This window comes from Bos mutus, chromosome 18, assembly GCF_027580195.1.
Source record: "Bos mutus isolate GX-2022 chromosome 18, NWIPB_WYAK_1.1, whole genome shotgun sequence".
Taxonomy (NCBI): Eukaryota; Metazoa; Chordata; class Mammalia; order Artiodactyla; family Bovidae; genus Bos; species Bos mutus.
This window is the reverse complement of record NC_091634.1, coordinates 60,508,263-60,533,432: the sequence shown is the minus strand read 5'-3', so window position 1 is coordinate 60,533,432 and position 25,170 is coordinate 60,508,263. Positions and strand designations below refer to the sequence as shown.

At 38.8% G+C, this 25,170-nt stretch overlaps 1 protein-coding gene across 2 annotated transcripts in view; it reads right to left on the bottom strand.

Moving 5' to 3' along the window:
* Positions 1–1,589: 1,589 nt before the first annotated feature.
* The window catches only part of RFWD3 (ring finger and WD repeat domain 3), a 34,075-nt gene continuing 10,494 nt past the window's right edge, over positions 1,590–25,170 (bottom strand). Inside the window, exons 4-13 of one of the 2 annotated variants that reach the window (XM_070388725.1) lie at positions 24,746–24,816; positions 17,604–17,795; positions 17,413–17,504; positions 13,557–13,671; positions 12,832–13,054; positions 10,312–10,462; positions 9,349–9,525; positions 8,361–8,575; positions 6,897–7,108; positions 1,590–3,994 (exon numbers count right to left, since the gene is read on the bottom strand). In XM_070388725.1, the coding sequence (XP_070244826.1) occupies positions 3,851–3,994; positions 6,897–7,108; positions 8,361–8,575; positions 9,349–9,525; positions 10,312–10,462; positions 12,832–13,054; positions 13,557–13,671; positions 17,413–17,504; positions 17,604–17,795; positions 24,746–24,816 (1,592 nt within the window). In that variant the 3' untranslated portion in view covers positions 1,590–3,850. Of the gene's footprint in view, positions 3,995–6,896; positions 7,109–8,360; positions 8,576–9,348; positions 9,526–10,311; positions 10,463–12,831; positions 13,055–13,556; positions 13,672–17,412; positions 17,505–17,603; positions 17,799–24,745; positions 24,817–25,170 lie in introns of both variants that reach the window. The other variant, XM_005894333.3, reaches the window with a different exon arrangement.

Genomic DNA, 25,170 nt, shown 5'->3' with positions numbered 1-25,170 from the left:
AAAAAACAGAAAATAAAGAGCTGGAAAGGATGTGGAGAAACTGAAACTCTTATGCATTGTTTGATAGGAATGTAAAATGGTACAGCTGCTAGAAACAATATAGCAGTTCCTCAAATAATTAAGAACTGAATTACCATATGATCTTCTGAGTATATACCCAAAGAACTGAAAGCAGGGTCTCAGAGGTATTTGTACACCCATGTTCATAGTAACATTATTCACAATAGCTAAAATGTGGAAGCACCCTAACTGTCCACTGACAGATGAACGGATAAGCAAAATGTGGTATACATGTATACAATGGAGTACCATTGTCTTAAAAAGGAAAATCTGACACATGCTACAACATGAATGAACTCTGAAAACATTAGGCTAAGTGAAATAAGCCAGTCACAAAAAGACAAATACTGCAGGATTCCACTTAGATGAGGCCATTAGAGCAGTCAAATACCCAGATATCACCGTGTGTGGTAATTCCAGCCTCGGCACCCAGAAATCCAAGACAGATGAGGGCATTTGGAAGAATGTAAAATGTCACAAGTACATGACTGTCTGCTTTAATTGTGAATGCTAAGTATAGAATATGTAAAATAAGTATAGGATATGTAAAATTTAGTCAAATGCCACCTACAAGTTATTTTCTCTTGAACTTGATTTTTAACCTGTTTCTTCTCCTATAAATTGGAGTAACAATATTTACTCCACAACATTGTTTAAAAATGAATGTGTTAGAAAGGGGCTGTGTAAACTACAAAGGGATAAACAAACAAGAGATTGTTACCAACAAACAAACTGATTAAAGGACAAGGACACACAAATGTTTATTTTTAGAAATTTCACTTACAGTCAACCACTGAGATGGGAAACCAAGGAAAGAATACTATGGAAGAGAAACAGTGGTGTTAGGTTTCTTAGTAATTTGGGGTTTACTTCTTTACTCAGGACCTTTTAACCTCTTTTTTATTGGAGCACATGGCTCCATGACAATATTAAACTTATGGATTTAGTCCTCCTGCAATCTAGTATACTCCATTTACTGTTCGGCTGGAAAACATTTTCAGCCTTTCCAGTCTAATCCCAGAACACCATGATTTACAGCAAAAGAAATTCCTGAACTGAACAAAGAAACTGAGGCAAGTGGCCAGAGCTGTGCTGAGCAGAAACCCAGGAGTCCACACGTGCCCAGTGCTGCTGTCACTGCCAGGAGCACTGCCAAAGACTAGGAGAAAGAGAAGAGGAAGTCCTCTCCTCCCCACACAGAAGAGTCTTCTGGACTCAGAGACTAATAGGAAGCCAGCAAGCAAATGTAGTTTGCAGGATTTAGACCTTGAGCAGAAACAGACAAGTGACCAGTGCTGGGGACTTAAGAGGCAACAGTAAAAGAGAATTGCCAACTACTGCCTCAACTTACTTCATTAATTTAAATATGATGTTTACTTTTGATCCAGGGACCATCCTGTGTAATTCTGACCCAGTACTACGGAAATGAAGAAATCTACAAGGCAGTCTGGGATTAGACCCCTTTTCCAAAAGGCACACAGGTTCCTGCCTCTAGCATTCAAAGAGACAAAAGACATCAGAAGCTGAAACATATGGTAAATGTTTATTTTCATATTTTACATTAAAACATAAAACACAAACATTAAAACATAGGACATGAATAGAGATCCCACTGTCTGGTTTTCAAAGCAGGTACAAGGATATATATAACAAGAAAATATTTTTGAGTCTGCCTAACTCCAAACGCTCAAATGGGAAAACAATCTCAGGGACTGGGGTGAGGGAAGACGGTGGGGTAGAGCCTGCATCTACAGATGTCATCTCTCCTCCCAGGCGGAGGGGAGCAGGGGTGGAGGGGAAGTTCTTCCATTGGAGAAATCAGTCACAATCGCAAGAAGTTTTGTTTCTCTAACATCTAAACTTACTAGGGGAATGCAAGGACTGGTAAGGCATGAGATTCTTTCAACTTCTCTAATAATACAAGTCCCTTGGTTCCTACGCTTGGGGGTGGGGGTTGATCTCAGTCAGCATCAGCTAAGTGTACTTCAACCCTGCCCGGGGTTCTGCCCTAGCCAAAGACTAAAGCAGCCAGGGCCTGACCACTTATATCCTCTCTCTTATCATCTGCTGAAACCAGATTGTTTTTTAATTCAAATCCTTTTCTGCCCCTGAAGCTCTAGGCCTGGGCAGTTATTCTTAATCATCAACATACCAAAAGGTTACACCTCTTCTAGAAAAGGGAGCTCTTTCCCAGGTTCTGGAAACTGGCTTTTTGAACAGTTTCCTTAAACAGAAGGAGGCTATTCTTTAAAAAGCACAACTAGAACATGGAACTCGGGAAATCTACTGCAATAAGCCCTTGCTGGTGAGAAATGCTGGAAACAGCTCAGGAGATGACAGATCAGAACTGTTTTAAAATAAAAATAATGATAACATTTCTACAACAATTATTAAGAAATTCAGTTAGCCATCCTGCTCCCCAAGAACAGGGAGCATGCCTTGAGACATGTTCTGTTGTGGACAGTAGTTTAGTAGAGTAGCCTTTCGCAAAGCAAACAGATATAAACTGAACCCTCTATTGGAGAAAAATACAGCTCCAAAAGTGGGACAATCCAGGGCTGGAATGAAAGCTGGTGGGCATCTCCCTGCAATCCACACAGGCCTCCAACCACTGTTATTTTACTAAAAACACTTAAAAAAAGTTAGGAAAGGAGGCACATCAGAGGAATTTGGAATCAAACAACAGTTTCACCTGGGGGCAGGCTTTAACCAGGGAATTCTAAACACACTCAAGAATGGTTCCTTACTCCAAGGGGTTGACTTTATTCAGAGAGACTCTATAAAAATGCAAGAGACAAGTCCTCTTCTGCTTTCAACAGCAGTCTAAGCAGCTTCTCTTTTGTAAGCCTCTCTTGGTTAGATCTCTCTAACCATGCTTCTGATCTTTCATACTAGTAAGAGCTTTGACATATGGCTCATCTTTTCCTAGTGAGAGGACAAAGAGTGGCTTTCAAAGCACTGGCTTATATAAAACCAATCCTGAGATCTTAGCTGCCTAGAAAAAAAGTGAGTCTTCCCCACTGCTCAAACAACTGGTCTCTTTCCTTGATTCGCACAATGTGATGAACCCCATACACTTGGCATTAGGAAAGGATCTACAGCTCATCAGCTGCCATCATCACTGGGTTTACCACTATCCTGGCACTGCACACCTGAACAAAGCTGTTCCTGCCACAGAGCAGACCAGATGAGCTCTACCACACAGTTCTGTGGGGATGAGACCAAGTTACTAAAAGATTATCAGCCTACAAGGTCAGAAATAGGTCAAATTCTTCAGAAGACTGTATAGTGCCCTCTTGTGCTCAATTGAAGACTTCTGCATCCACGCTGCATCCAAGGAGCATCAAAATGGTTAGTCCCATCAGGAACATAAGCACTCTCAAGTCATGCAGTCAAGTGACAGGACAACTCAGGTAGGATGTCACATCCGGAGATGCTCGGTGTACATCCATATTCTAAGTGACTGCAGGGAGGATACTCTCCAAGGCTCAGCAGCAAGTCTGATCAAACATATTGATTCTCAACAAAGATTCATGAAAGCTTTTAACCCAAGAAATGGATAATGTTGATGGAGTACCAGTCACTTACTCTTTTGATGGACACTGAAGATACACCATCTATAGTGTTTTGTTGACCTGGAATCTGAGGATCTTATTAACCTAATGGAACCACGATCCCACAAGTTCTAGGCCACAGACAATAAGCACAGATCTTGCTCAAGGCTGTGAGGTACTAGCAAACAACATGTAACATTAACCAGCAACATGACTGATAAGTTTCAAGACCATGGTTACTCCCACCTATAGATGTGGACGGTCTTTTCTGTTAAGGTAGCCAAGTAGCTGTTATGATTCACATCAAATGGGCAGATGTCCAAGACAGGCTGATCGGCCTGCAGATCCTGCAGCAATGAGCCACTGCCAGCATCCCACAGCTTAAAAAGAAGAAAAAAAGGTCAGGAGTCCTTCAATTCAACTCGGGACTTGCAGTCTTTATCATCACACAACTCTGAAAGCACTGCATAGACAGGACTGCCCAGGGAGTAAAACAGAATGTCCCTAACCTTCACAAGGTTGCACAAAAGCAGCACATCTAACATAGGTCATGCACAGCCTCACCTACTATAATTCACAATTGTGGTCTACCTGTGAGTGGATCTGAAAACCAAGCCTAGTATTCTCCCCTTCAGTCTATATGCCAAGAACTCTATTAGGGGAAACAAGGGTCAACAAGACAATAAGTCCCTGTCTCTGCCTTCATGGAACCTGTATTCTAACTGCTGCTTTCTTCTCCTTTAAAAAAAAAATTTATTATGGACAAAAAATTCATGTAATAAAAAGGAGAATAGTACTATGAGTAATCCATCACCCAGATGACTAAGTTTTTACCATATCTGGTTTATTGTTTTTTTTCTTTGCTGACCTCATGTCATTTTACCCTTATACACTTAAGTATACATCTCTTAAAAATAAACAAACAAAAGACATTTTCCTACATCTCAATGTCACTATGCCTAACAAAATGAACAATAATTTCATGGTATTCTCTAACATATACTGCAAAATAAAAATTTTCTGATAGTCTCTTTTTATATTGGTTTTGTTTGATTCAGGATTCAAATAAGGTCCACATTACCCTTGGTAATCATAAATTTTAAAAAGCCTCTCCTAGTTTGAGCAGATCCAACCTCCCCACTCTTTTCTCCTTCTGCCACTGACTTGTGGAAGCAGGATCTGTTGTCCTACAGAATGTCCACAACCTAGATGTGTTTGCTGCTTTCTGTGCTATTACTTAACTTATTCTCTTATCCACTGCAATTCCAGTAAATAAAAGCATTAGACTGAAGAGTGACAGTATCCAATATGGCTGCCATTAGCCAATTAAACCTCTTTACATTTAAATTACACAAAAATTTAACAATTAAGTTTTTCATTCACATTAACATTTCAAGGGATCACATGGCCTTAAGTGGGCAGTGCTGTTCTATGGGTTCAAGGACATCTAGGCATCATGTACTTCATTTTCCCTTACATCAAGAGGCAAATTATTTCTGCTTAAGCCATTAACAGTGACACAATAGTTGATCATGTATTCAGGTGGTAACAGGCTGACCCCTCCACTGTAAAATTCCCCATCAACCTTCCATCTGTTAGTTTCATCTTGAATTGATCAATGATTTTATAGAGGTTTCAGTAGTGCCTTTTTCCTCCCTAAAACATATAGCTGTATGTTTATCATCACACAACTTTGAAAGCACTGCAGAGACAGCACCGCCTGGGGGGTAAAACAGCTTGTCCCTAACCTTCACAAGGTCGCACAAAGGCAGGATATCTGACATAGGTCACGTAAAACACTACAGCTCACTTATAAAAAATGATGTCAATCTATAGATATTGGTATGGAAAGATAACCAAAACAGGAAGTTAAATGGAAAAGCAGTATGTATTGGGTTGGCCAAAAAGTTCATGTTTTTAAGTAAAAATAAAAGAACATTTTCATCAAGAACTTTCTCGAATGTTTTGTTATACTACATTCTGCCATTTTTCAGGCAACTTCATAACTTTATCTTCCAAGAACTTTTTATCTTTTTGAGCAAAGTACTATTCTAAGTGCTTTTTACAGTCTTCCACAGAATTGAAACTTCTTCCATTAAGAGAATTTTGTAAAGACTAAAATAAATAAATGGAAATACAAAGGTGCAATGTCTGGTGAATAGAGGGGATGAATAAGAACTTCCCAGCCAAGCTGTAACAGTTTTTGCCTGGTCATCAAAGAAACACATGGTCTTGCATTATTCTGATGGAAGATTATGTGTTTTCCCTTGATTAACTCTGGACATTTTTCATTGAATGCTGATTTCAGTTGGTCTAATTGTGAGCAGTACTTGTTGGAATTAATCATTTGGTTTTTTGGAAGAAGCTCATAATAGAGCTCATTTCCAATCCCACCACATATACAATATCATCTTCTTTGGATGGAGACTGGCCTTTGTTGTGGTTGGTGGTGGTTCAGTTTGCTTGCCCCAGGATCTCTTCTGTACACATTAATTAATTAATACTGTACACATTATTGTACAGTATCCACTTTTCACTGCCCATCACAATTTGTATTAAAAAAGAACATTTTCATTACATTTCAGTAGAGAATCACATGCAGAAATACAGTCAAAGTGTTTTTCACTTAACTTACGTGGAACTCGGACATCAAATTGATTAACATAATCAGGCTGATGCAAATGATCTTTCACACTTGATTTGGATATTTTGAGTATGCTGGCTATCTCCTGTGTGGTTAATGGTAACTGTTCTCATTTAATGTCTCGAGGTGATCGCTATCAACTTCAACTGACCTACCTGACTGTGGAGCATCGCCCAGCGAGAAATCTCTAGCACAAAACTTCCAAAACACTTTCGACATGTTCAGTCACAGCACTTTTCCCATACACAAATCTGTTTCTGCATTTCACCAGTTTTTTACCTTTCTTGAAATAATAAAGCATAATATGCTGAAAAAAAACGTTGCCTTTTTTCCTTCCACTGTCAATATTAAAATGGCTACACAAAATTCACCAATCTTGACAAGTCTTATTTTTAATACACACTGACATGATAGCTGTCACAATACAATCTAACAAAATTGTTTCAAATGAAGTTACAGTCAACTATGTGCTACTAGAGCCACCAACAGAAAAAAACAAACTTTTTGGCCAACCCAATAAAGTGTGACTTGTATTAAAAAAAAGCAACCACACATATACACATATGAAGGTACGTGCAATTATGGAGAACTTTGGTTTTTTGCTTTAAACACATCAGTATAAAAAACAGACTACTCACCAGGGCAGATTTTGATGCTTCATCCCCAATACACACCAGGATGCTGCCATTATTCTCTGGATTTTGGAAAATGGCATTCTTGGTTAGCAATTTGCAGGAGGGTCCCCCAAAGAATGTTTGTACAGGATGGCAGGAGCAGATGGGCTCTCCAGCATTATCCAGTTTATAGGACATCTCCATGAGTACACTTCGCAAGTTGTTGTGATTTTTATCTAAGAGAAAGAGAAATCAGTATTGATCTGTAGGGATGGTCCAAAGAAATTAAGCAAGTACGTAAACTTGGTTCTAACACAGTTGAGTAGAAAAGGCAGTTTTATCAAGCCATCATTAATAGCTACAGAGCAAACACAGTAAGAACACAATAATATAGCACAAATGAAATTCAGAACATTGGGCTATAGGATGAAGTAAGTTATCTACAATAGGTTTTTGTCTATGAGGGAAACAATTCTGAGAATGAGCTAGCCTTTTTAGGAAAATCACTGTATCCAGCTGGACTTCTGTTTGGGTTTTTATCTTCCTTAAGGGTTCGGGCGACAAGGTCTTTTCCTTCCCTCCAGTGATGGCCCCACTAATACCCGGAACTGTACAAATAAAGTGAAAGCATATTATCACAGAAGGGGAAACATATCGCTGTGGTTCTGCTGAGAGACAAACAAAAGCTAGAGAACAGAATGGGATCTCCAAGCTTTCTACATGTCATAGCAAATCCGTGGAGACAGAGGACCTAGGAGATGGGTCCAAAAGGGAAAGGAGAGTCTGCTGAGGCAGCTTCTCAGCTCAAACAAAACTTAAAATGATTAGGTCAACCCACAACTAGCAGAAGTATGGGCACTTTAATGACTATTTCTGACCAAAACATCTACTTGACCATCAATATAGCTCACCAGATTAGATTCATTACCTTTCAGCTAGAAAAAAACCTGTGAATTTAAGCATAGTCAGTCAAGGGTTGCAGTCCTGGTTCTGGAAGCTGTGAGAAGTTCAGCTGGCTAGGGCCACCATGGTTGTCCATCTACTCCCCACTTAACTTTGGGGCCCCAAATAAGGAAGAACAGCTAACAGCTTAGCGTCTGGGCCCTCTACATGACTGCTTTCATCTGGGCCTTCCTTTTAAGTGAACTGAGGGGCGAGCAGAAGACATGAAACTGATGTAAGGTAGCTCAGTGGCCTCAAGAGCAGGTCTCCTCATTCCATCACTGTCGTAAGTCAGAGAGGATTCTAAAGTGGAGGATCCTAATTCCACTTCCAAGTAGTACCTGGCCAAGTATGTCCCAGTTCACGAACAAGGGAGGGACAGGGAGGCAGGCTCCACAGAAGCTCCCTGCAGTGGCAAGAGCTGTTAGTCCATGAGGGGCTGACCAGCACCACCTGAAAGCCAGGGCAAGCTCTCCTTTCCTCCCCTCTACCAATCTACTTCCAAACCAACCACAGGTCCCATGAGGACACCCCAACAACACTCACCAGGCCTATAGGTCACGAGACAGTGGCGGGTGCTGCTCTCTACCTGAAAGTCTACGCAGCCCCCAGGCTCCATGGGCAGCACATGAGGCCAATGAGTAAAACCCATTTTCAGCTCCCAAAAAGAGGCATTCTCCAACGCTCCAGCCAACACGCCACCATATGGAAACGCAGCAGAGGCAGCTCTGGGCACATACGACAGGGATACCAGCGGGCATCTGAAGGGAAAGGAAGGAAACCGAGTCTTACCTGCCTATATCTGAACCACTTCAGGCGCCACGATGAGAAGTCAAGGACATTCCTACCTCTATAGAAGAAATTTTGTAAGTCACTGTCCTTTGATATCTAATAAAAACTATCAACCCACTCTGTAGGAACAAAAGGGCATATATATAATATTCCACACCCAGTTTCAGAGGAAATTCCACATGCTCTAAAAGCAGTGGGGAAAAAGCGGAGTAGGAAATTTAACAGTACAAGATTACAAACACAAGGAAGCCTGACTGGTGTGAAGCTTCTGGAAATGGGGTTAGACACACACACACACACAAAGTCAAGAAGGAAATTCAACTTATATATCCAATAAATTAAAGCTTCCAAGCTGTATTTGACAGACTCCCTCAATTAAAATACAGCATAGAGAATTCCCTAGTGGTCCACTGGTTAGTTCACAACAGGCCAAGAAACGTTAACCAAGGTCACAAAGCTCATAAATGGTGGAGCTGGGTTCTGAACAAAGTAGTGGTTTTATTCTGGCACACTGTGATGTGTAATTCTATGAATCTGGTTATACTTCGTATGAGAACTTTCTGCCATATGAGCTATCATGAACACAAACTCTAGGATTTTACTGATTCTGAAGTGAGAATAGATCAGAGGACCCAGAGAAATGCCCTCTGTGAGAAATTCTGATCAACTGTGAAACATTTGTAAAAGAGAGGATTAATATAATAGTCTAAGAGAAAGCTGTTACTTTCAGGTGGCTCCCTACCTAGCTCTCTGAGGTACTAATTCCTGGACGTAAGAGCTTGTATTTCGAAGGTCGTATAACAGAATCGAACCGTTGACCAGTCCAGCATAGATGTAATTGTTTTCATCAAGACACCAGCAGCAGCTCCAGACAGGCCGCCCAGCGTTGTAAGTCTGGACCACGGTATTTGTTTCCAGGCTGTAGAATTACAAAAGACTTTTACAATTATGCATTACAAAAATCAAACACAGAACAAAGATGTAAAGATAAGAACACACCCACACATCAAAACTACATGGATTCCCAATTTCCCCTAAGGTCTATGGAGATAACTCCTCTTAATTCCACAATATTTGTTTTGGAGGATACAGATTTTCCTCCTAAGCTGTAAGGAAGAATAAGTTAAAGGGACAAATAAACAGTATATTCCTTCCCCTGATCCTATATCCTTCTCCACGGCTACCTATTACACAGATATTCAATGTTTAATACTGAAAAATTAGAAAACACATGTAAGAAAAATAAAAAGTTATAATCCAACTATCCAGAAGTAGTCATTAATGACAGTTTGGTATTTAACCTTTCTTTTTTCCCTTCTATTTTTCAATACTACTAAAATAAGTCATAGCATTTAGATATATATAAAACATAACAGAATTGACACACTGAGTTTTGGGGTAAAATTAAGCTGAATCATTCTTGAAAAGTCAAAAGATATATATCTGCATGGTTTAAGATATATTTTGTAGCATATATAATTTTAAAGAAATGGACCATCACATATTCAGCTTTGCAACCAGCTGTGTCCACTTCTTAAAGCAATACATTTAAAATTCAATGAACCTGGATCTGAGAAAACAATGCCTTGGACAGCTTCCATCCCATCCCCACCCCAAAAGGCAAGGTCATCATAACACAGATACTAATTTCCAAGCTACTCAACACTAGGCATCCCAAGGCCCATCTTCCCCACAAAGTACTCACCTGGTCAGTTTAATTGTGCTGTCCAGGGAAGCAGAGAGAAGTAAGCCTTTGGATCGACTGCTGAAAGCCAGTCCACGTATTTGTTTGCCATGCATAGGAATATACTGGCTGCTTTTCATGTTGGCAGTACTCAACATCTTAACACCAAAGCCTGCCAAATTTATAAGAGAGTGAAACAGATCACTGAAAGTCAATTTAGGGCAAAGGAAACTGCCATTTCAAGCAACATCTTTGTTCACCTTTCTTGGCATGTCAGTTTCTGGGAAAAAACTAGTCGAACAAAGAAAATAACTCCCAGGTTATAATTTATTTTAAAAAGTACATTCTATCCCAAATGTCTATCAAGTATATGAGAAACCATCATATACACATACAGTGGAATACTACCCAGCAATAAAAAGGAATGAACTACTGACAGACACAATAATATGAATAATCTTTATAAAGTTACCTTGAAAGAACCCAGACAAAAAGAGTAACACTGTATGGCTCCAGTTATGTAAATTCTAGAAATTATAAACTAATATACCAAGATAGAAAGTAGTTGCCTTGGGATGGGGAGAGGAGGGAGGAACAGGTGGATGATGGATTACAAAAAGCCTGAGCAAACTTTCAGGACAACTGGTGGTATGTTCATTACCTTGATTGTTATGATGGTTTTAGAAGTGTATACAAATACTGATACATACATCAATACTCACCAAATGGTATATCACATTAAGGAGGTGCAGTTTACTGTATATCAATTATACTGTAATAATAAAGCTTTTAAAGGAAAGCGAGAGACTAGTCTTTCTGAACCACATATACTCAAAAATGTAGATGAGAGTGAACAACAAAGAATGGAGCTAAGTAATTTCTGTGTCATGTGGTCAAGATGCTACATTTTTCTGAAACAGAATGAAAATAGGTAAAATCAAGTATCGTAATGTATATCATTCCAAGAGGGGAAAAGAAAGCCAAAAACTTGTCCTTTTAAATTTATTTGTTACTCTGTTCTCTTGCCAGGGAATAATAACACATTTATTTTATCAGGTATATATTTTATCTGAGTTATACACTTACAAAATTTGTCAAATCAAGATATCCTTGAGGGACTTCCCTGGTGATCCAGTGGCTAAGAATTTGTCTTGCAGTGTAGGAGATGTGGATTCAATCCCTGGTCTGTAAACTAAGATCTCACATGCCACAGAGCAACTAAGCCTGTGCACGTCAACTACTGAAGCCTGTGCACTCCAAAGCCCACCAGTCCCAACCAGAGAGCTTAAGAACCGCAAGGAAAGACCCCGCACGATGCAACTAAGACCCAATGCAGCCAAATACATGAGTGAGTTGAGACACCTGAAAAAACAGATAGCCTTGAATCACACTTCTCCTTCACTAGGGAATTAAGTGAGAGAAAGTTTATTGTGATTTCTGCTAAAACAGAATTAGCAGAGCCAGAGAAACAAACATGGAAACTATAGGTTTTAAATCAACAAGGGAACTTGAGATTTTGCCTAGTTAATCATTAAAGGAAACAAGAAATTAGCATTATCAGTCTATCAGGAAGAGCTGGCTGTGCAGGACAGAACAGACACACTAAGAAATAAAGGAACAGATTACACCCAATTTGAGGAACAACTGGAATAAATATTTTTCCAATTAATGGGGAAGGTTTCACTTGAAGACAAATCTTTTTATTAAAACTGTGAATGGAATATAGCAACATTATAAACAATCCTTTTACTTTCCCCTCAACTGGAGCCTCCTGATAGCCTCTCAACTCAGAGTTAGTATCAGTGAATAGAAAAATATATGATATTCAAGGGATTCCACTACAAATCCTGTACATACCTAAGTATGGGGGACACAGTTTTGAAGCATTTGAAAGGAACTTCTAAGTGGGGAGACACTAAATCAGGCAGAAGCAAAGGGACCCTACAGTTGGCAGAAATCATATGCTGAAGAGAGCAGGAAAAAACATCTACCACATTGGGCCTGTGCGGTTTGGTTTTCAACATTAAAACAACCTAAAATGAAACTTGAAAAGTGCACAAAAAAGAGAAAATCAGTACAATAAAATAATAATGTTCCCAAATTCTTTTACTTGGAATTTGTCAACATGCACACTACTGAAAATAAGCATTCAATCTTGTTTTAACTTGAATTAGACCTTGGGGTAGTGTTTTTTTCAAACATTTCTAGGCTAAATGAATCTGCATTTTAGCAGGACATACAAGCAATTATAGTCCTTATCCTTGGACAACTCACACTTCTAAGTACATCTTCTCTCCCTTTACCATGGTTCAGCATCTCTGCCCTTCTGGTGAACAAGTTTACAGAAGTCAAACAGACAGTACAGACATCTCTGTAGTACCCCAACATATCTGTATCAAGGAAAGTAACTAGGAAAAAAGTGACCTGGTGGGCTGTGGACAGTGTTCACCTACTAGTGAGTCCTGGATTATCCAAAAAGGGAGGAAATAAATAAACAGAGTCCAACAATGAACATAAAAATTGAGGTTCTGGACTATTCACCTGGAAGGAAGGCGGACTGAGGAGAAGGTTGTGATACCACCAGGCAGCTCAAAGCATCACAGTATGTCATGACTCGACAGTTTCCTGTTTGAGACACTGTGAATGTCTTCTGGAAATGGTACTTCTGTTGACTCTGGCTGGTGGGCAGGCCACTTAGGAAATGTGGTTGGGAACCCCCAGGCTGTTGTGAGATCTTATCCTGACCGATAAGTTTCTGCAAGTCCTAAAACGAAAACGATTTTGAAGACATAAAGCTTTTTCGTCTGGTATTACCCTGAAATACAATTCCTTGATCTAATACAAGGATATTTCTCCTTTACGTGAAAATATTAACATGAATTCTAAAGAACTGCTGTAGTTTTCACAATATTTCTACAAGCAGTTGAAATAGGGAGAGCACATAATCATAAAGGGCCGAAAGTCTTTAATGATTTAGACAGTCACTTTGTCTAAAATTGTCACTTTTGGTAGATTCAAGGAAATGAAATGACCTAAACAAGTTGTGAATTATCAGGCGGCTGTTCAATTTTTTTTTTTTAAATTCAGGATACAGTAGAATTCATCATAAAGCACATATATAAGTTCTAACAAAAAATAAACAGTTGATCATGTTTCCTTCCTGAAAAACTTGGTAAATCCTATCTGTATCTGAGTGAAACTAAATATTTAGATGCCTTCTTAATTCCTATTCCAACAGTTCTTTGTATTAGAAAAGGCAAACTTACCTGAACACGACTTTGAAGCCTAGAGCATTTATCAGTGAGGGCTTGAAGCTGCAGCCGACACTGTGCCGAGTCTAATTCAGCCTTCTTCCTTAGCTTCTGTTCCTTTAGTAAGGAACTAGAGGGGGAAAGCCAGCAACAGGTGGAGATTAGAAAGGCCACGAAAGACTTCTCATCAAGATGCACAGTAAATTTATGATATGATATACATACTTTGACTATAAATATGTCATTTGGGGAATAAAATATAACGAGAAAAATCTCTCAAACCAAGAAACATTACAGAAGAATAGCAGACAGGGCTGAGCTCATTAGCCTACTGGAGTGGGTCTCACTGTTGAGGTAGGCAATGACCAGGAATTTGGCTCTTACTAAAGAATGGGGACATAAAATGTAAAATGAGGAACTACAGCCAAGCTCACTGCCTGAGTTAGAGTCAAATCAGAAAAGAGTAAAATGACCTGTTAAAAGACCAAGATCATCTACCAGATAAAAAGAAAATCAGCTATTGGATGTTCATGAGATATTAAAATAACACTATAAAAAGAGGTTGGAAGTTTAAAAAAAAGTATATACCAGTAAATGCTAAAAAAAAAGAAAGAAGACCGATTACAATTAAAAAGGATGGACAAGCATAAAGAGGAATAATGTACAATGAAAGGACACATTCATAGGTATGAAAATCATAAATTCACATTTTAAAATATGAAATGCAAATAGAGATTTCCACTCCAATAAGATAGGAGAGAAAAAAGATGAAAATTGGAAAGGAAGAGATAAAGTGGCTCTTATTTATCTTCATGGAAAATTCAAGAGAACCCACAAGCTATTAAGAGTTTAGTAAGGTTACTGAGTTAAGATCAAGAAAATTAGATCAACAGCATTCCCATATACCAGACAGATGATTTGTAAATGTAACAAAAAAAGTTCATTTGAAATAGCATTCTAACAGCAACCTAGGAATAAAGTTAAGGCCTTTAAGAAGCAAAATACAGTTATAAAAGACACAAGGAAAACAGTGAATAAGTGAAAGGATATTATAGAATGCTGATGGCTAGAAACACTAAATTGAAGCACTAGAACTAACAAACAGATCCCAGAACAAAAGAGTAGTCCATTTATAATATAGAAACTTAAGTTACAACAGAAGTAGCAACTGAAATTTATAGATAGGACATACTTCGCTAAAAGTAAAAACTTTTTCAACAAAGGATACCATAAACAAGTCAAAGAGACAAATCAAAAACTAGAAGATGACATGTGCAATGTGCACAACCAACAAAGAGTTAGCATAAGGAAAACAAAGAACTATAAATCAGTAAGAAACAAATAAATAATATACTTGGCTCAATATAAATGAGCAAAATATTTGAACACAATTTACAGAAGAGTATGTTCAACCTCATAAGTGATTGAGAAAAACATCATAAAAAAGCAAACTAAAGTAAATGCTACTTCACTCCATGAAACTGGCAAAATTAAGTCTGATAATATAAAATAGATGAAGGTATGAAAAAAATGCAAAATCCCTTACATTACTGCTGCTGGTATAAACTGGAAAAGCCTCTACAAAGAGCAATTTGACAATATCTAGTAAAGTTGAAATTACATGTTCCCTATGATAAAGCAAACCTATTTTTAGACCTAATGAAACTCTCACCCATTTCTCTGCAGCATGGCTTATACTAATGAAAACTGGAAACTACCTGTCTACCAATACAAAATACATATAGGAAAACTCTACAGAACTAGAACACTTTATAGAAATTAAAATGAATCAACGAGAGCTACATATCAACCAGGATATGTGCCTCAGAGTATTAAGCAAAATCAAGCTACAAAAGAAAAACTATAATCCAATAACATCTGCATAAAATGTGAAAACTTTCTAAATCACACTGTATGTGATTTATGGTCATAGATCATCTGAGGAAAGAGATGGAATTAAGAAAAACTTGGTGCACAAGGAAGCCTCCTCGGTATCTATAAGGATATATTTCTTTTTTTAAAGACCCAAAACAAATATGGAAAATGTTAAGATTTGATAAAGTTGAGCCTGTGGGTATTCATCCTATTAGTCTCGGTATGTATCACCATTTTGAAACTCTTCTCAAGAGGCTAAGGAGTACACCGATTATAGTAATCAGCAAAGTTTTAAATACAATCATGCATTAATAGCCACCCCTACTGGTTTTGCCTTTTCAAGGAAATTTCCCCCACCACGTACTTGTCATTTTAACATACTACAAATAAATAGTCGTTGGAGTGAATAAAAAAAGGCAAACAAGGAGTAAAATTTATACATCTGTAATTCCACTTTACAGTGACTACTTATATGTTTTTTTCCAGTTTGCAAAAATATAACCACACTAACAACATGCTTTTACATGACAACATACTAATGTATTTCAACATCAGTTTTAATCAATGTATAGTGTTTCATCACATGGATATGCCAGAGTTTACTCAACCAATTAACCTTCTTGGTTTGGATTATTAACTAAATGAAAAGCCTGATTAAACACATTTTTGTACATATCCTTAATCATTTTTTTAGAATGCCTAAAGCAGAATTACTTTTAGACTTCTGAATTATATTGCCAAGGGCCTCTCTAAATGTTAATATCTATGTACATTTTTACCAGTAATGCATGAGCAAACCCACATCCCTGTACTCTCAATGCAGGGGGAGTGGTTTTTGGCTGCTGCTGCATGGCATGTGGAATCTCCTCCTCTGCCTCCCCTGCACTGCAAGGATGATTCTGAACCACTGGACCTGGGAATTCTGTTACCCGGGAATTCCCAATATTTACTGTTCTTAAAGCATATTTTATAAATAGTGCTTTTAGCAATTGTCCATGGGCTTCCCAAATCCCAATAATTTCTTGCATTGTATTGCTTCAGTTATGAGACTTCCTTGTAGAATACTGTGGCAGGAGGGCTTAGGGACACAAGAAGCAAAAATTCTCAGTTTTTAAAAAAGTATCTAAGCCTATTCTAACGACAAGGAGGTTGAGACTTGGAGTGTGTTCTAGATGGCCGTGAACTGGCCACAATGAATTGGCCACTCATTCCCTGATTCAGTATTCACCGAATTTAGTGGCAGAGGCAGACAGTAAAGGTAATCCCTTAGGGAAGAAGCTGGACAGGCTACCAAAAAATCCAGGCTATCTTTCTGTGTGGGTCTGCTGCCCAGCTTAGGTGTGAGGTATTACTGTATGGCTAAAGGTTTCTCTATGACTTTTTGATTTCAGGAGGGCTTACCAGACCATGTCTTGGCCTCCCCAAGTCCTATTACCAAAGACTTAAGTCTTAGCGCTGACTCCAAGTTCACAGGAATGCCAAAGTGCTCCTGCAGAGCTACCTTCTCCAATCAGCACACAACCCTCAGGCCCTGAAAATGGAGGCTTATGAGAGGTGCTGAGCACACAGACGAGTGCAGCAGTCTACCACCTGTTGCTCTTCTTTCAACTCCCTCTCTTTCAAGAAAGGAGATTTTTATCCTCAACTTCTCAGTTGTTTTCCTATGCATTGACTTCATTTTCTGATATTCTATACTAGCTTTTTTCCCTGAAGAGTTCAAGCAAAAGTCCTTACATTCATTGAGCTAGGTGAAGTCACAATAATTTGTTACTCCAGATCATCACTTTTAATCCTATTTGGAGAGCAAACCGTGCATCAGGTGATCAGACATGTATCATGTCACAATGTTAAATTGCCAACAATCCCCAGAGATCCCTAGTCACAGTCCAAGGAAAGCCTCAGAATTGCACTAAGAGTGAATCATACCCCCTTTTTCAGATGAGCCTACAAAGAACCAAAAGGGAATGTTCCAGCTAGACAGACTCTTTCCACCTACCTCTTCATGAGCTCCTGCTCACTAGTGTCCAAAGCTCTCAAGGTCCGGGCATAAAGGACAACGATATCACTTTGCTTGGCTTTCTTGTTACACTAAGGAGCCAAACAGGACACAGTTAGTGTGGTTCTAGGAATTCGCATGACTTAATGTGTTAACTGTGCACATACACAGTTCTTAACTACGGTCTCTACCTGGGGACATTTTCGGGTCTGTCCTCTGAGCCATTTTGAAATGCATTTGTACCCAAAGAGGTGCCCACAGCGCAATGTAGAGAGCCGGTGATCCCCAGCATTGGTCCACTGCTCCAAACATATTGTGCAAGTGTCTCCTTCTTCCTCATCCACAGAAGCAGAAGTTAGAGAAGGGTTAGACTTCTGGGGAGACTGCTGGATGGAAACCACAATACATTCAAATTAGAGAAAATGCAAAATCTGTCTTAAAGATATGAAACTAACAAATTAACAAAAGTCACACAAAAATGAACAAACCCAATTGAAAAATGCCAAAGAAAAACCCAATACCCATGAATCACTTCACATTCTTTCCAGAGTGCAATCTGGTCAAAGATAATATAAACTGTGATAATATTATTATTATCCTTTGAACTCACGAAATTCTTGATTTTTTTTCATTCAAATGACAAAAAGGAGCTAATTTACAAAGATATTAAAACAAAACAAACCCAGAAGTTAATAACCCAGTTAAATAACAACAGGGAATATTAAGTCTTTTATACATTTGAAATTAGGTTCATAATTCAAGTAACTATAAAATATCTGGTCCATGTGAATAAAGATAAAAATACAAGGGAAAAGAGAAAGGAATATAAACAGCTCACACAAAAATACGAATGGTTAGTAAGTGTTCAGCTATAATTAAACAAAAATTAAACTATGTTTTTACTTCTTTTCATCTATTAGATAATGTCTGGTAACATGAAGCACTGAGGGTGAGGGAGAAATGGGCATGCTTACACACTGCTGTTCCAAGCAGAAACTGGCACAAATTTTCCAGAGGGCAACTTGGCATTATCTATCAAAACTAAAAATACAAACATTCTTCCTTTGATAAAGCAACCTTTCTGGAAGAAATATATCCCATGAATATAACCACAAATATTTGCCAAGACAATAATGCAAAGATGCTCAGTGCAGCATGATCTTAGTAGGAAGCAACAATAGTGCACATGCAAGGGAAGAATTAACTAAAAATGTATTCCTATGTAAAAACACTATGCAGCTATTACTACCAGTAAGAATGAGATTCAATTTTATGTTGGATAGTCACTAAGTTATGTCCGACTCTTTGTGACCCCATGGACTGTAGCCCACCAGGCTTCTCTGTGCATGGGACTTCCCAGGCAAGAATACTCAAGTGGGTACCCATTTCCTTCAATTTTATGTACTGACAATAAAAAGCTCTCCAAGAGAAACTTCCCTGGTGGTCTAGTAACTGGGAATCTGCATTCCAATGCAAGGGACATGGGTTTGATCCCTGGTCAAGGAACTAGGATTCCACATGCCACAGAGCAACTAAGCCTAGGCACTGCAAAGACTAAGCCTGTGCACTCCAGAGCACAGAGAAGAGAAGAGAAGCTTGTGTGCTGCAACTAAAGAAGCCCCTGTGTGCTGCAACGAAGACCCAGCACAGCCAAAATTAAAAAAAAAAAAGACATGACTAGAATCAAGATTAGTTGAGCAATTAATCACACATTTAATCACTTAGTCCTACAATTAAAAAAAAAAAGCTCTCCAAGATACAACAAGTCAGGGGGAAAAGAAATCAGTCCTGGAACAGGATAGTATATAATCTCTCTTGTGTAAATTTTAAAATAGAGCATTTAAATGAATTCAGTAAAGTCAAAGGATACAAAATTCATCTACAGAAATCTGCTGCATTTCTACACACTAACAATGAACTATCAGAAAGGGAAATTAAGAAACATAATCTCATTTATGAACTGTATTAAATAGAATAAAATAAACTAGAATTAAATCTAAACAAAGAGGTAAAAGACCTGTACTCTGAAAACTATGACATTGATGAAAGAAACTGAAGATGACATAAACAATTGGAAAAACATATTATGCTCATTGGAAGAATTAACATTGTTAAAATAATCATCCTCCTACCAAGGCAATCTACAGATGCAATGCAATCCCTGCCAAAATATGAACAGCATTTTTCATAGAACTAGACTAAATGATTTTAAATTTATACGAAAACAAAACACTAGAAATAGCCAAAGCAATCTCAAGAAAGAAACCAAAGGTGGAAATATCACACTCTCTGATTTCAATCTGTACTACAAAGCTACAGTAATCACAACAGTAAGGTACCATCACATAAGCAGACATACAGATCAACAGAACAGAACAAAGGGTGCAAAGATAAACCCATACTTACTTGGGCCATTAATTTACGAAAACAGAGGCAAGAGTAGACAACGGGGAAAGACAGTCTCTCCAATAAATGCTGTTGGGAAATCTGGACAACTACATGCAAAAGAAATCAAATTGGACCACTTTCTCTTTCTATTTTATAATGGACTATAACAATATTGTGATAGTTTCAGGTGTACAGCAAAGGGACTCAGCCAAACACTGGACTACTTTCTCACATCATATACAAAAGTAACCTTAAAATGGACTACAGATTTAAATATAAGATCTGAAACCATAAAATTCATAGAAGAAAACATAGGCACTAAAGCTCTTTGACAGCAGTCCTAGCAATATTTTTTTGAATATGTCTTCTCAGGCAAGGGAAGGAAGCAAAAACAAACAAACCAGAGTATCAAACTTCAAGCTTTTGCACAGCAAAGGAAACTAACAACAAAATGAATAGGCAGCCTACTGAATAGGAGAAGATATTAAAAGATATATCAGATAAAGGGTTAATATCCAGAATAAATGAAGAGCTCACACAACTCAACAGCAAAGAAAACCTGATTAAAAATGGTCAGGAGGCGGGAACAGACATTTTGCCAAAGAGATGGCCAAGAGACACATAAAAAGAAAAGATGCTCAACATTAGTAATTATCAGTTCAGTTCAGTTGCTCAGTCGTGTCTGACTCCTTGTGACCCATGAATTGCAGCAGACCAGGCCTCCCTGTCCGTCACCAACTCCCGGAGTTCACCCAAACTCATGAGTCAGTGATACCATCCAACCATCTCATCCTCTGTTGTCCCCTTCTCTTCCTGCCCTCAATCTTTCCCAGCATCAGGGTCTTTTCAAATGAGTCAGCTCTTCACATCAGATGGCCAAAGTACTGGAGCTTCAGCTTCAACATCAGTCCTTCCAATGAACACCCAGGACTGAGCTCCTTTAGGATGGACTGGTTGGATCTCCTTGCAGTCCAAGGGACTCTCAAGAGTCTTCTCCAACACCACAGTTCAAAAGCATCAATTCTTCGGCGCTCAGTTTTCTTTATAGTCCAACTCTCACATCCATACATGACCACTGGAAAAACCATAGCCTTGACTAGACGGACCTTTGTTGGCAAGGTAATGCCTCTGCTTTTCAATATGCTGTCTAGGTTGATCATAACTTCCCTTCTAAAGAGTAAGCGTCTTTTAATTTCATGGCTGCAATCACCATCTGCAGTGATTTTGGAGCCCAGAAAAATAAAGCCAGCCACTATTTTCCCGTCTATTTGTCATGAAGTGATGGGACCAGATGCCATGATCTTTGTTTTCTGAATGTTGAGCTTTAGGCCAACTTTTTCACTCTTCTCTTTCACTTTCATCAAGAGGCTCTTTAGTTCTTCTTCACTTTCTGCCGTACAGGTGGTGTCATCTGCGTATCTGAGGTCATTGATATTTCTCCCGGCAATCTTGATTCTAGCTTGTGCTTCCTCCAGCCCAGTGTTTCTCATGATGTACTCTGCATATAAGTTAAATAAGCAGGGTGACAATATACAGCCTTGATGTACTCTTTTTCCTATTTGGAACCAGTCTGTTGTTCCATGTCTAGTTCTAACTGTTGCTTCCTGACCTGCATATAGGTTTCTCAAGAGGCAGGTCAGGTGGTCCGGTATTCCCATCTCTTGAAGAATTTTCCACAGTTTCTTATGATCCACACAATCAAAGGCTTTGGCATAGGCAATAAAGCAGAAATAGATGTCTTTCTGGAACTCTCTTGCTTTTTCGATGATCCAGTGGATGTTGGCAATTTGATCTCTGGTTCCTCTGCCTTTTGAGGATATGTTCAAATCCAGCTTGAACATCTGGAAGTTCACGGTTCACATATTGCTGAAGCCTGGCTTGGAGAATTTTGAGCATTACTTTACTAGTGTGTGAGATGAGTGCAGTTGTGCAGTAGTTTGAGCATTCTTTGGCATTGCCTTTCTTTGGGATTGGAATGAAAACTGACCTTTTCCAGTCCTGTGGCCACTTCTGAGTTTTCCAAATTTGCTGGCATATTGAGTGCAGCACTTTCACAGCATCATCTTTCAGGATTTGAAATAGCTCAACTGGAATGCCATCACCTCCACTAGCTTTGTTCGTAGTGATGCTTCCTAAGCCCCAGTTGACTTCACATTCCAGGATGTCTGGCTCTAGGTGAGTGATCACACCATCATGGTTATCTTGGTCATGAAGATTTTTTTGTTCAGTTCTTCTGTGTATTCTTGCCACGTCTTCTTAATATCTTCTGCTTCTGTTAGGTCCATACCATTTCTGTAGGTTACTGAGCCCCATTTTTGCATGAAATGTTCCCATGGTATCTCTAACTTTCTTGAAGAGATCTCTAGTCTTTCCCATTCTATTGTTTTCCTCTATTTCTTTGCATTGAGCGCTGAGGAAGGCTTTCTTATCTCCCCTTGCTATTCTTCGGAACTCTGCATTCAAATGGGTATATCTTTCCTTTTTGTTTCCCTTCTTTTCACAGCTATTTGTAAGGCCTCCTCAGACAGACATTTTGCTTTTCTGCATTTATTTTTCTTGGGGATGGTCTTGATTCCCGTCTCCTGTACAATGTCACGAACCTCCATCCATAGTTCATCAGGCACTCTGTCTATAGGATCTAGTCCCTTAAATCTATTTCTCACTTCCACTGTATAAAGGATTTGATTTAGGTAATACATGAATGTAATTATCAAGGACATGCAAATTAAAACCACAAAGAGATACCACCTTATACCTGTCAGAATGGCTACCGTCAAAACAACAACAGATAGCAAGCACTGGCAAGGATACGGAGAAAAGGAAACACTTGTGAACTGTTGGTAGGAACATAAGCTGGTGCAGCCACTAAGGAAACAGTATGGATTATGGACAAATACCATATGATCTCACTTAAATGGAATCTAAAACATAAAACAACAAAAAACCTGCAGACTAACAGACATAGAGAACAAATGGGTGAGTGCCAAAGGGAAGGGAGTGGGGGGCGGGGTATGACAAAACAGGTTGAAGGGGATTAAGAGGTACTAACTTGCACTCATCTCACATGCTAGCAAAGTAATGCTCAAAATTCTCCAAGCCAGACTTCAACAGTATGTGAACCGAGAACTTTCAGATGTTCAAGCTGGATTTAGAAAAGGCAGAGGAACCAGAGATCAAATTGCCAACATCTGCTGGATCATCGAAAAAGCAAGAGAGTTCCCAAAAAACATATACTTCAGCTTTATTGACTATGCCAAAGCCTTTGACTGGGTGGATCATAAGAAACTGTGGAAAATTCTTCAAGAGATGGGAATATCAGACCACCTGACCTACCTCCTGAGAAACCTGTATGCAGGTCAGGAAGCAATAGTTAAAACTGGACATGGAACAACAGACTGGTTCCAAATAGGAAAAGGAGTACGTCAAGGCTGTACATTGTCACCTTGCTTATTTAACTTATATGCAGAGTACATCATGAGAAATGCCAGGCTAGATGAATCACAAGCTGGATAAAGAAGATTGCAGGGAGAATTATCAATAACTTCAGATATGCAGATGACCGCCCTTATGGAAGAAAGTGAAGAACTAAAGAGCCTCTTGATCAAAGTGAAAGAGGAGAGTAAAAAAGCAGGCTTAAAGCTCAACATTCAGAAAACTAACATCATAGCACCTGGTCCTATCACTTCATGGCCAACAGATGGGGGAACAATGGAAACTGACAGACTTTATTAGCTTGGGCTCCAAAATCACTGCAGATAGTGACAGCAGCCATGAAATTAAAAGATGCTTGCTCTGTGGAAGAAAAGCTATGACCAACTTAGAGAGCATATTAAAAAGTAGAGATAATTATTTTGCTGACAAAGGTTCATCTAGTCAAAGCTATAGTTTTTCCAGAAGTCAAGGATGGATGTGACAGTTGGATCACAAAGCTGAGCACTGAAGAACTGATGCTTTTGAACTATGGTGTTGGAGAAGACTCTTGAGAGTCCCTTGGACTGAAAGGGGATTCAACCAGTCCATCCTAAAGGAAATCAGTCCTGAATATTCATTGGAAGGATTGATGTTGAAGCTGAAACTCCAATACTTTGGTCACCTGATGCAAAGAACTGATCATTGGAAAAGCCCGTGATGCTGGGAAAGATTGAAGGCAGGAGAAGGGCACGACAGAGGATGAGATGGTTGGATGGCATGAACAACTTGATGGACATAAGTCTGAGCAAGCAGTGGGGAGTTGGTGATGGACAGGGAAGCCTGGCGTGCTGGCATCCGTTGGGTCTCAAAGAGTTGGACACAACTGACTGACTGAACTTCCAGTTATAAAATAATAAACCATGGGGATATAACATATAGCATGAGGAATGTGGTCAATAATACTATAATAATTTTGTACGGGGACAAATGGTTACTAAATTTATTGTGGTGATCACTTTATAATGTATGCAAATGCCAAGTCACTTTGCAGTACACCTGGAACTAACATTGTATGTCATCTATATTTCAATAAAGAAAAAAATTATACATATAAGTAAATTTACATGAGCATAATTTTTCTAAAGAGAATAAATAAAAACAGAAACATGCAAAAAGTGAATCAACGATGTTTCAGAACTGGCAGGGTCCACAGTTTATATAAATATGTCTCATATTAAGGACAGTGATATTATTTTTAAAAATAAAAACGGTTTATCTCATAGCAAGCATTCTGCCAGACAGTTCATAAACTGCATTCATGTCTGCTATTTTAATTGATACATAACCTTGTTAGGTGGGCAGGACAAGTTTTCAAACCTTCCCCTACCCTCTGTTTTTAAACCTAAGGGTAAGGAGTCACACAAATGATGAGTAACACCTGGGCCCCCTGCCGACAAAGTCTGTGAGTTTTAAATTTTAGCCTGCAGTCTCCTTTTTAAATGTAAATGCAAATTTAAAAGGATGTTCATATTACCTGTTTGGGGACAGTGTCTTCTCCACCAGCACATATAACTTCTTGGTCTGTTGAGGTGTCTTCTAGTTCCTCTGTCAAGTTGTTTCCAGAAATGATGGGACAGGTAACATACAAAAGACGATATAAGTCAGGTATGAGGTTAGCAGGAGAGCCTAACTCACCACAGCTTTCCCTTTTACAGCAACACTACCAATTAGAAATGGCAGGGAGAGCAGATTCAGTCTCTGGTTGGGGAACTAAGATCTCACATATTAAGGAGCCAAAAAAAAAAAAAAGAATTCACTGATGCTATTTCAATCTAAGACCCTATGAATACATTCATTACTTTTTTTAATGCTCAAACTGCCCCAAAATGCTCAAAGTTCCCTAAGCCACTAGGTTCTCTTTCAAGGTTACACCTATGCCTACTGACATAACTGTTAAGA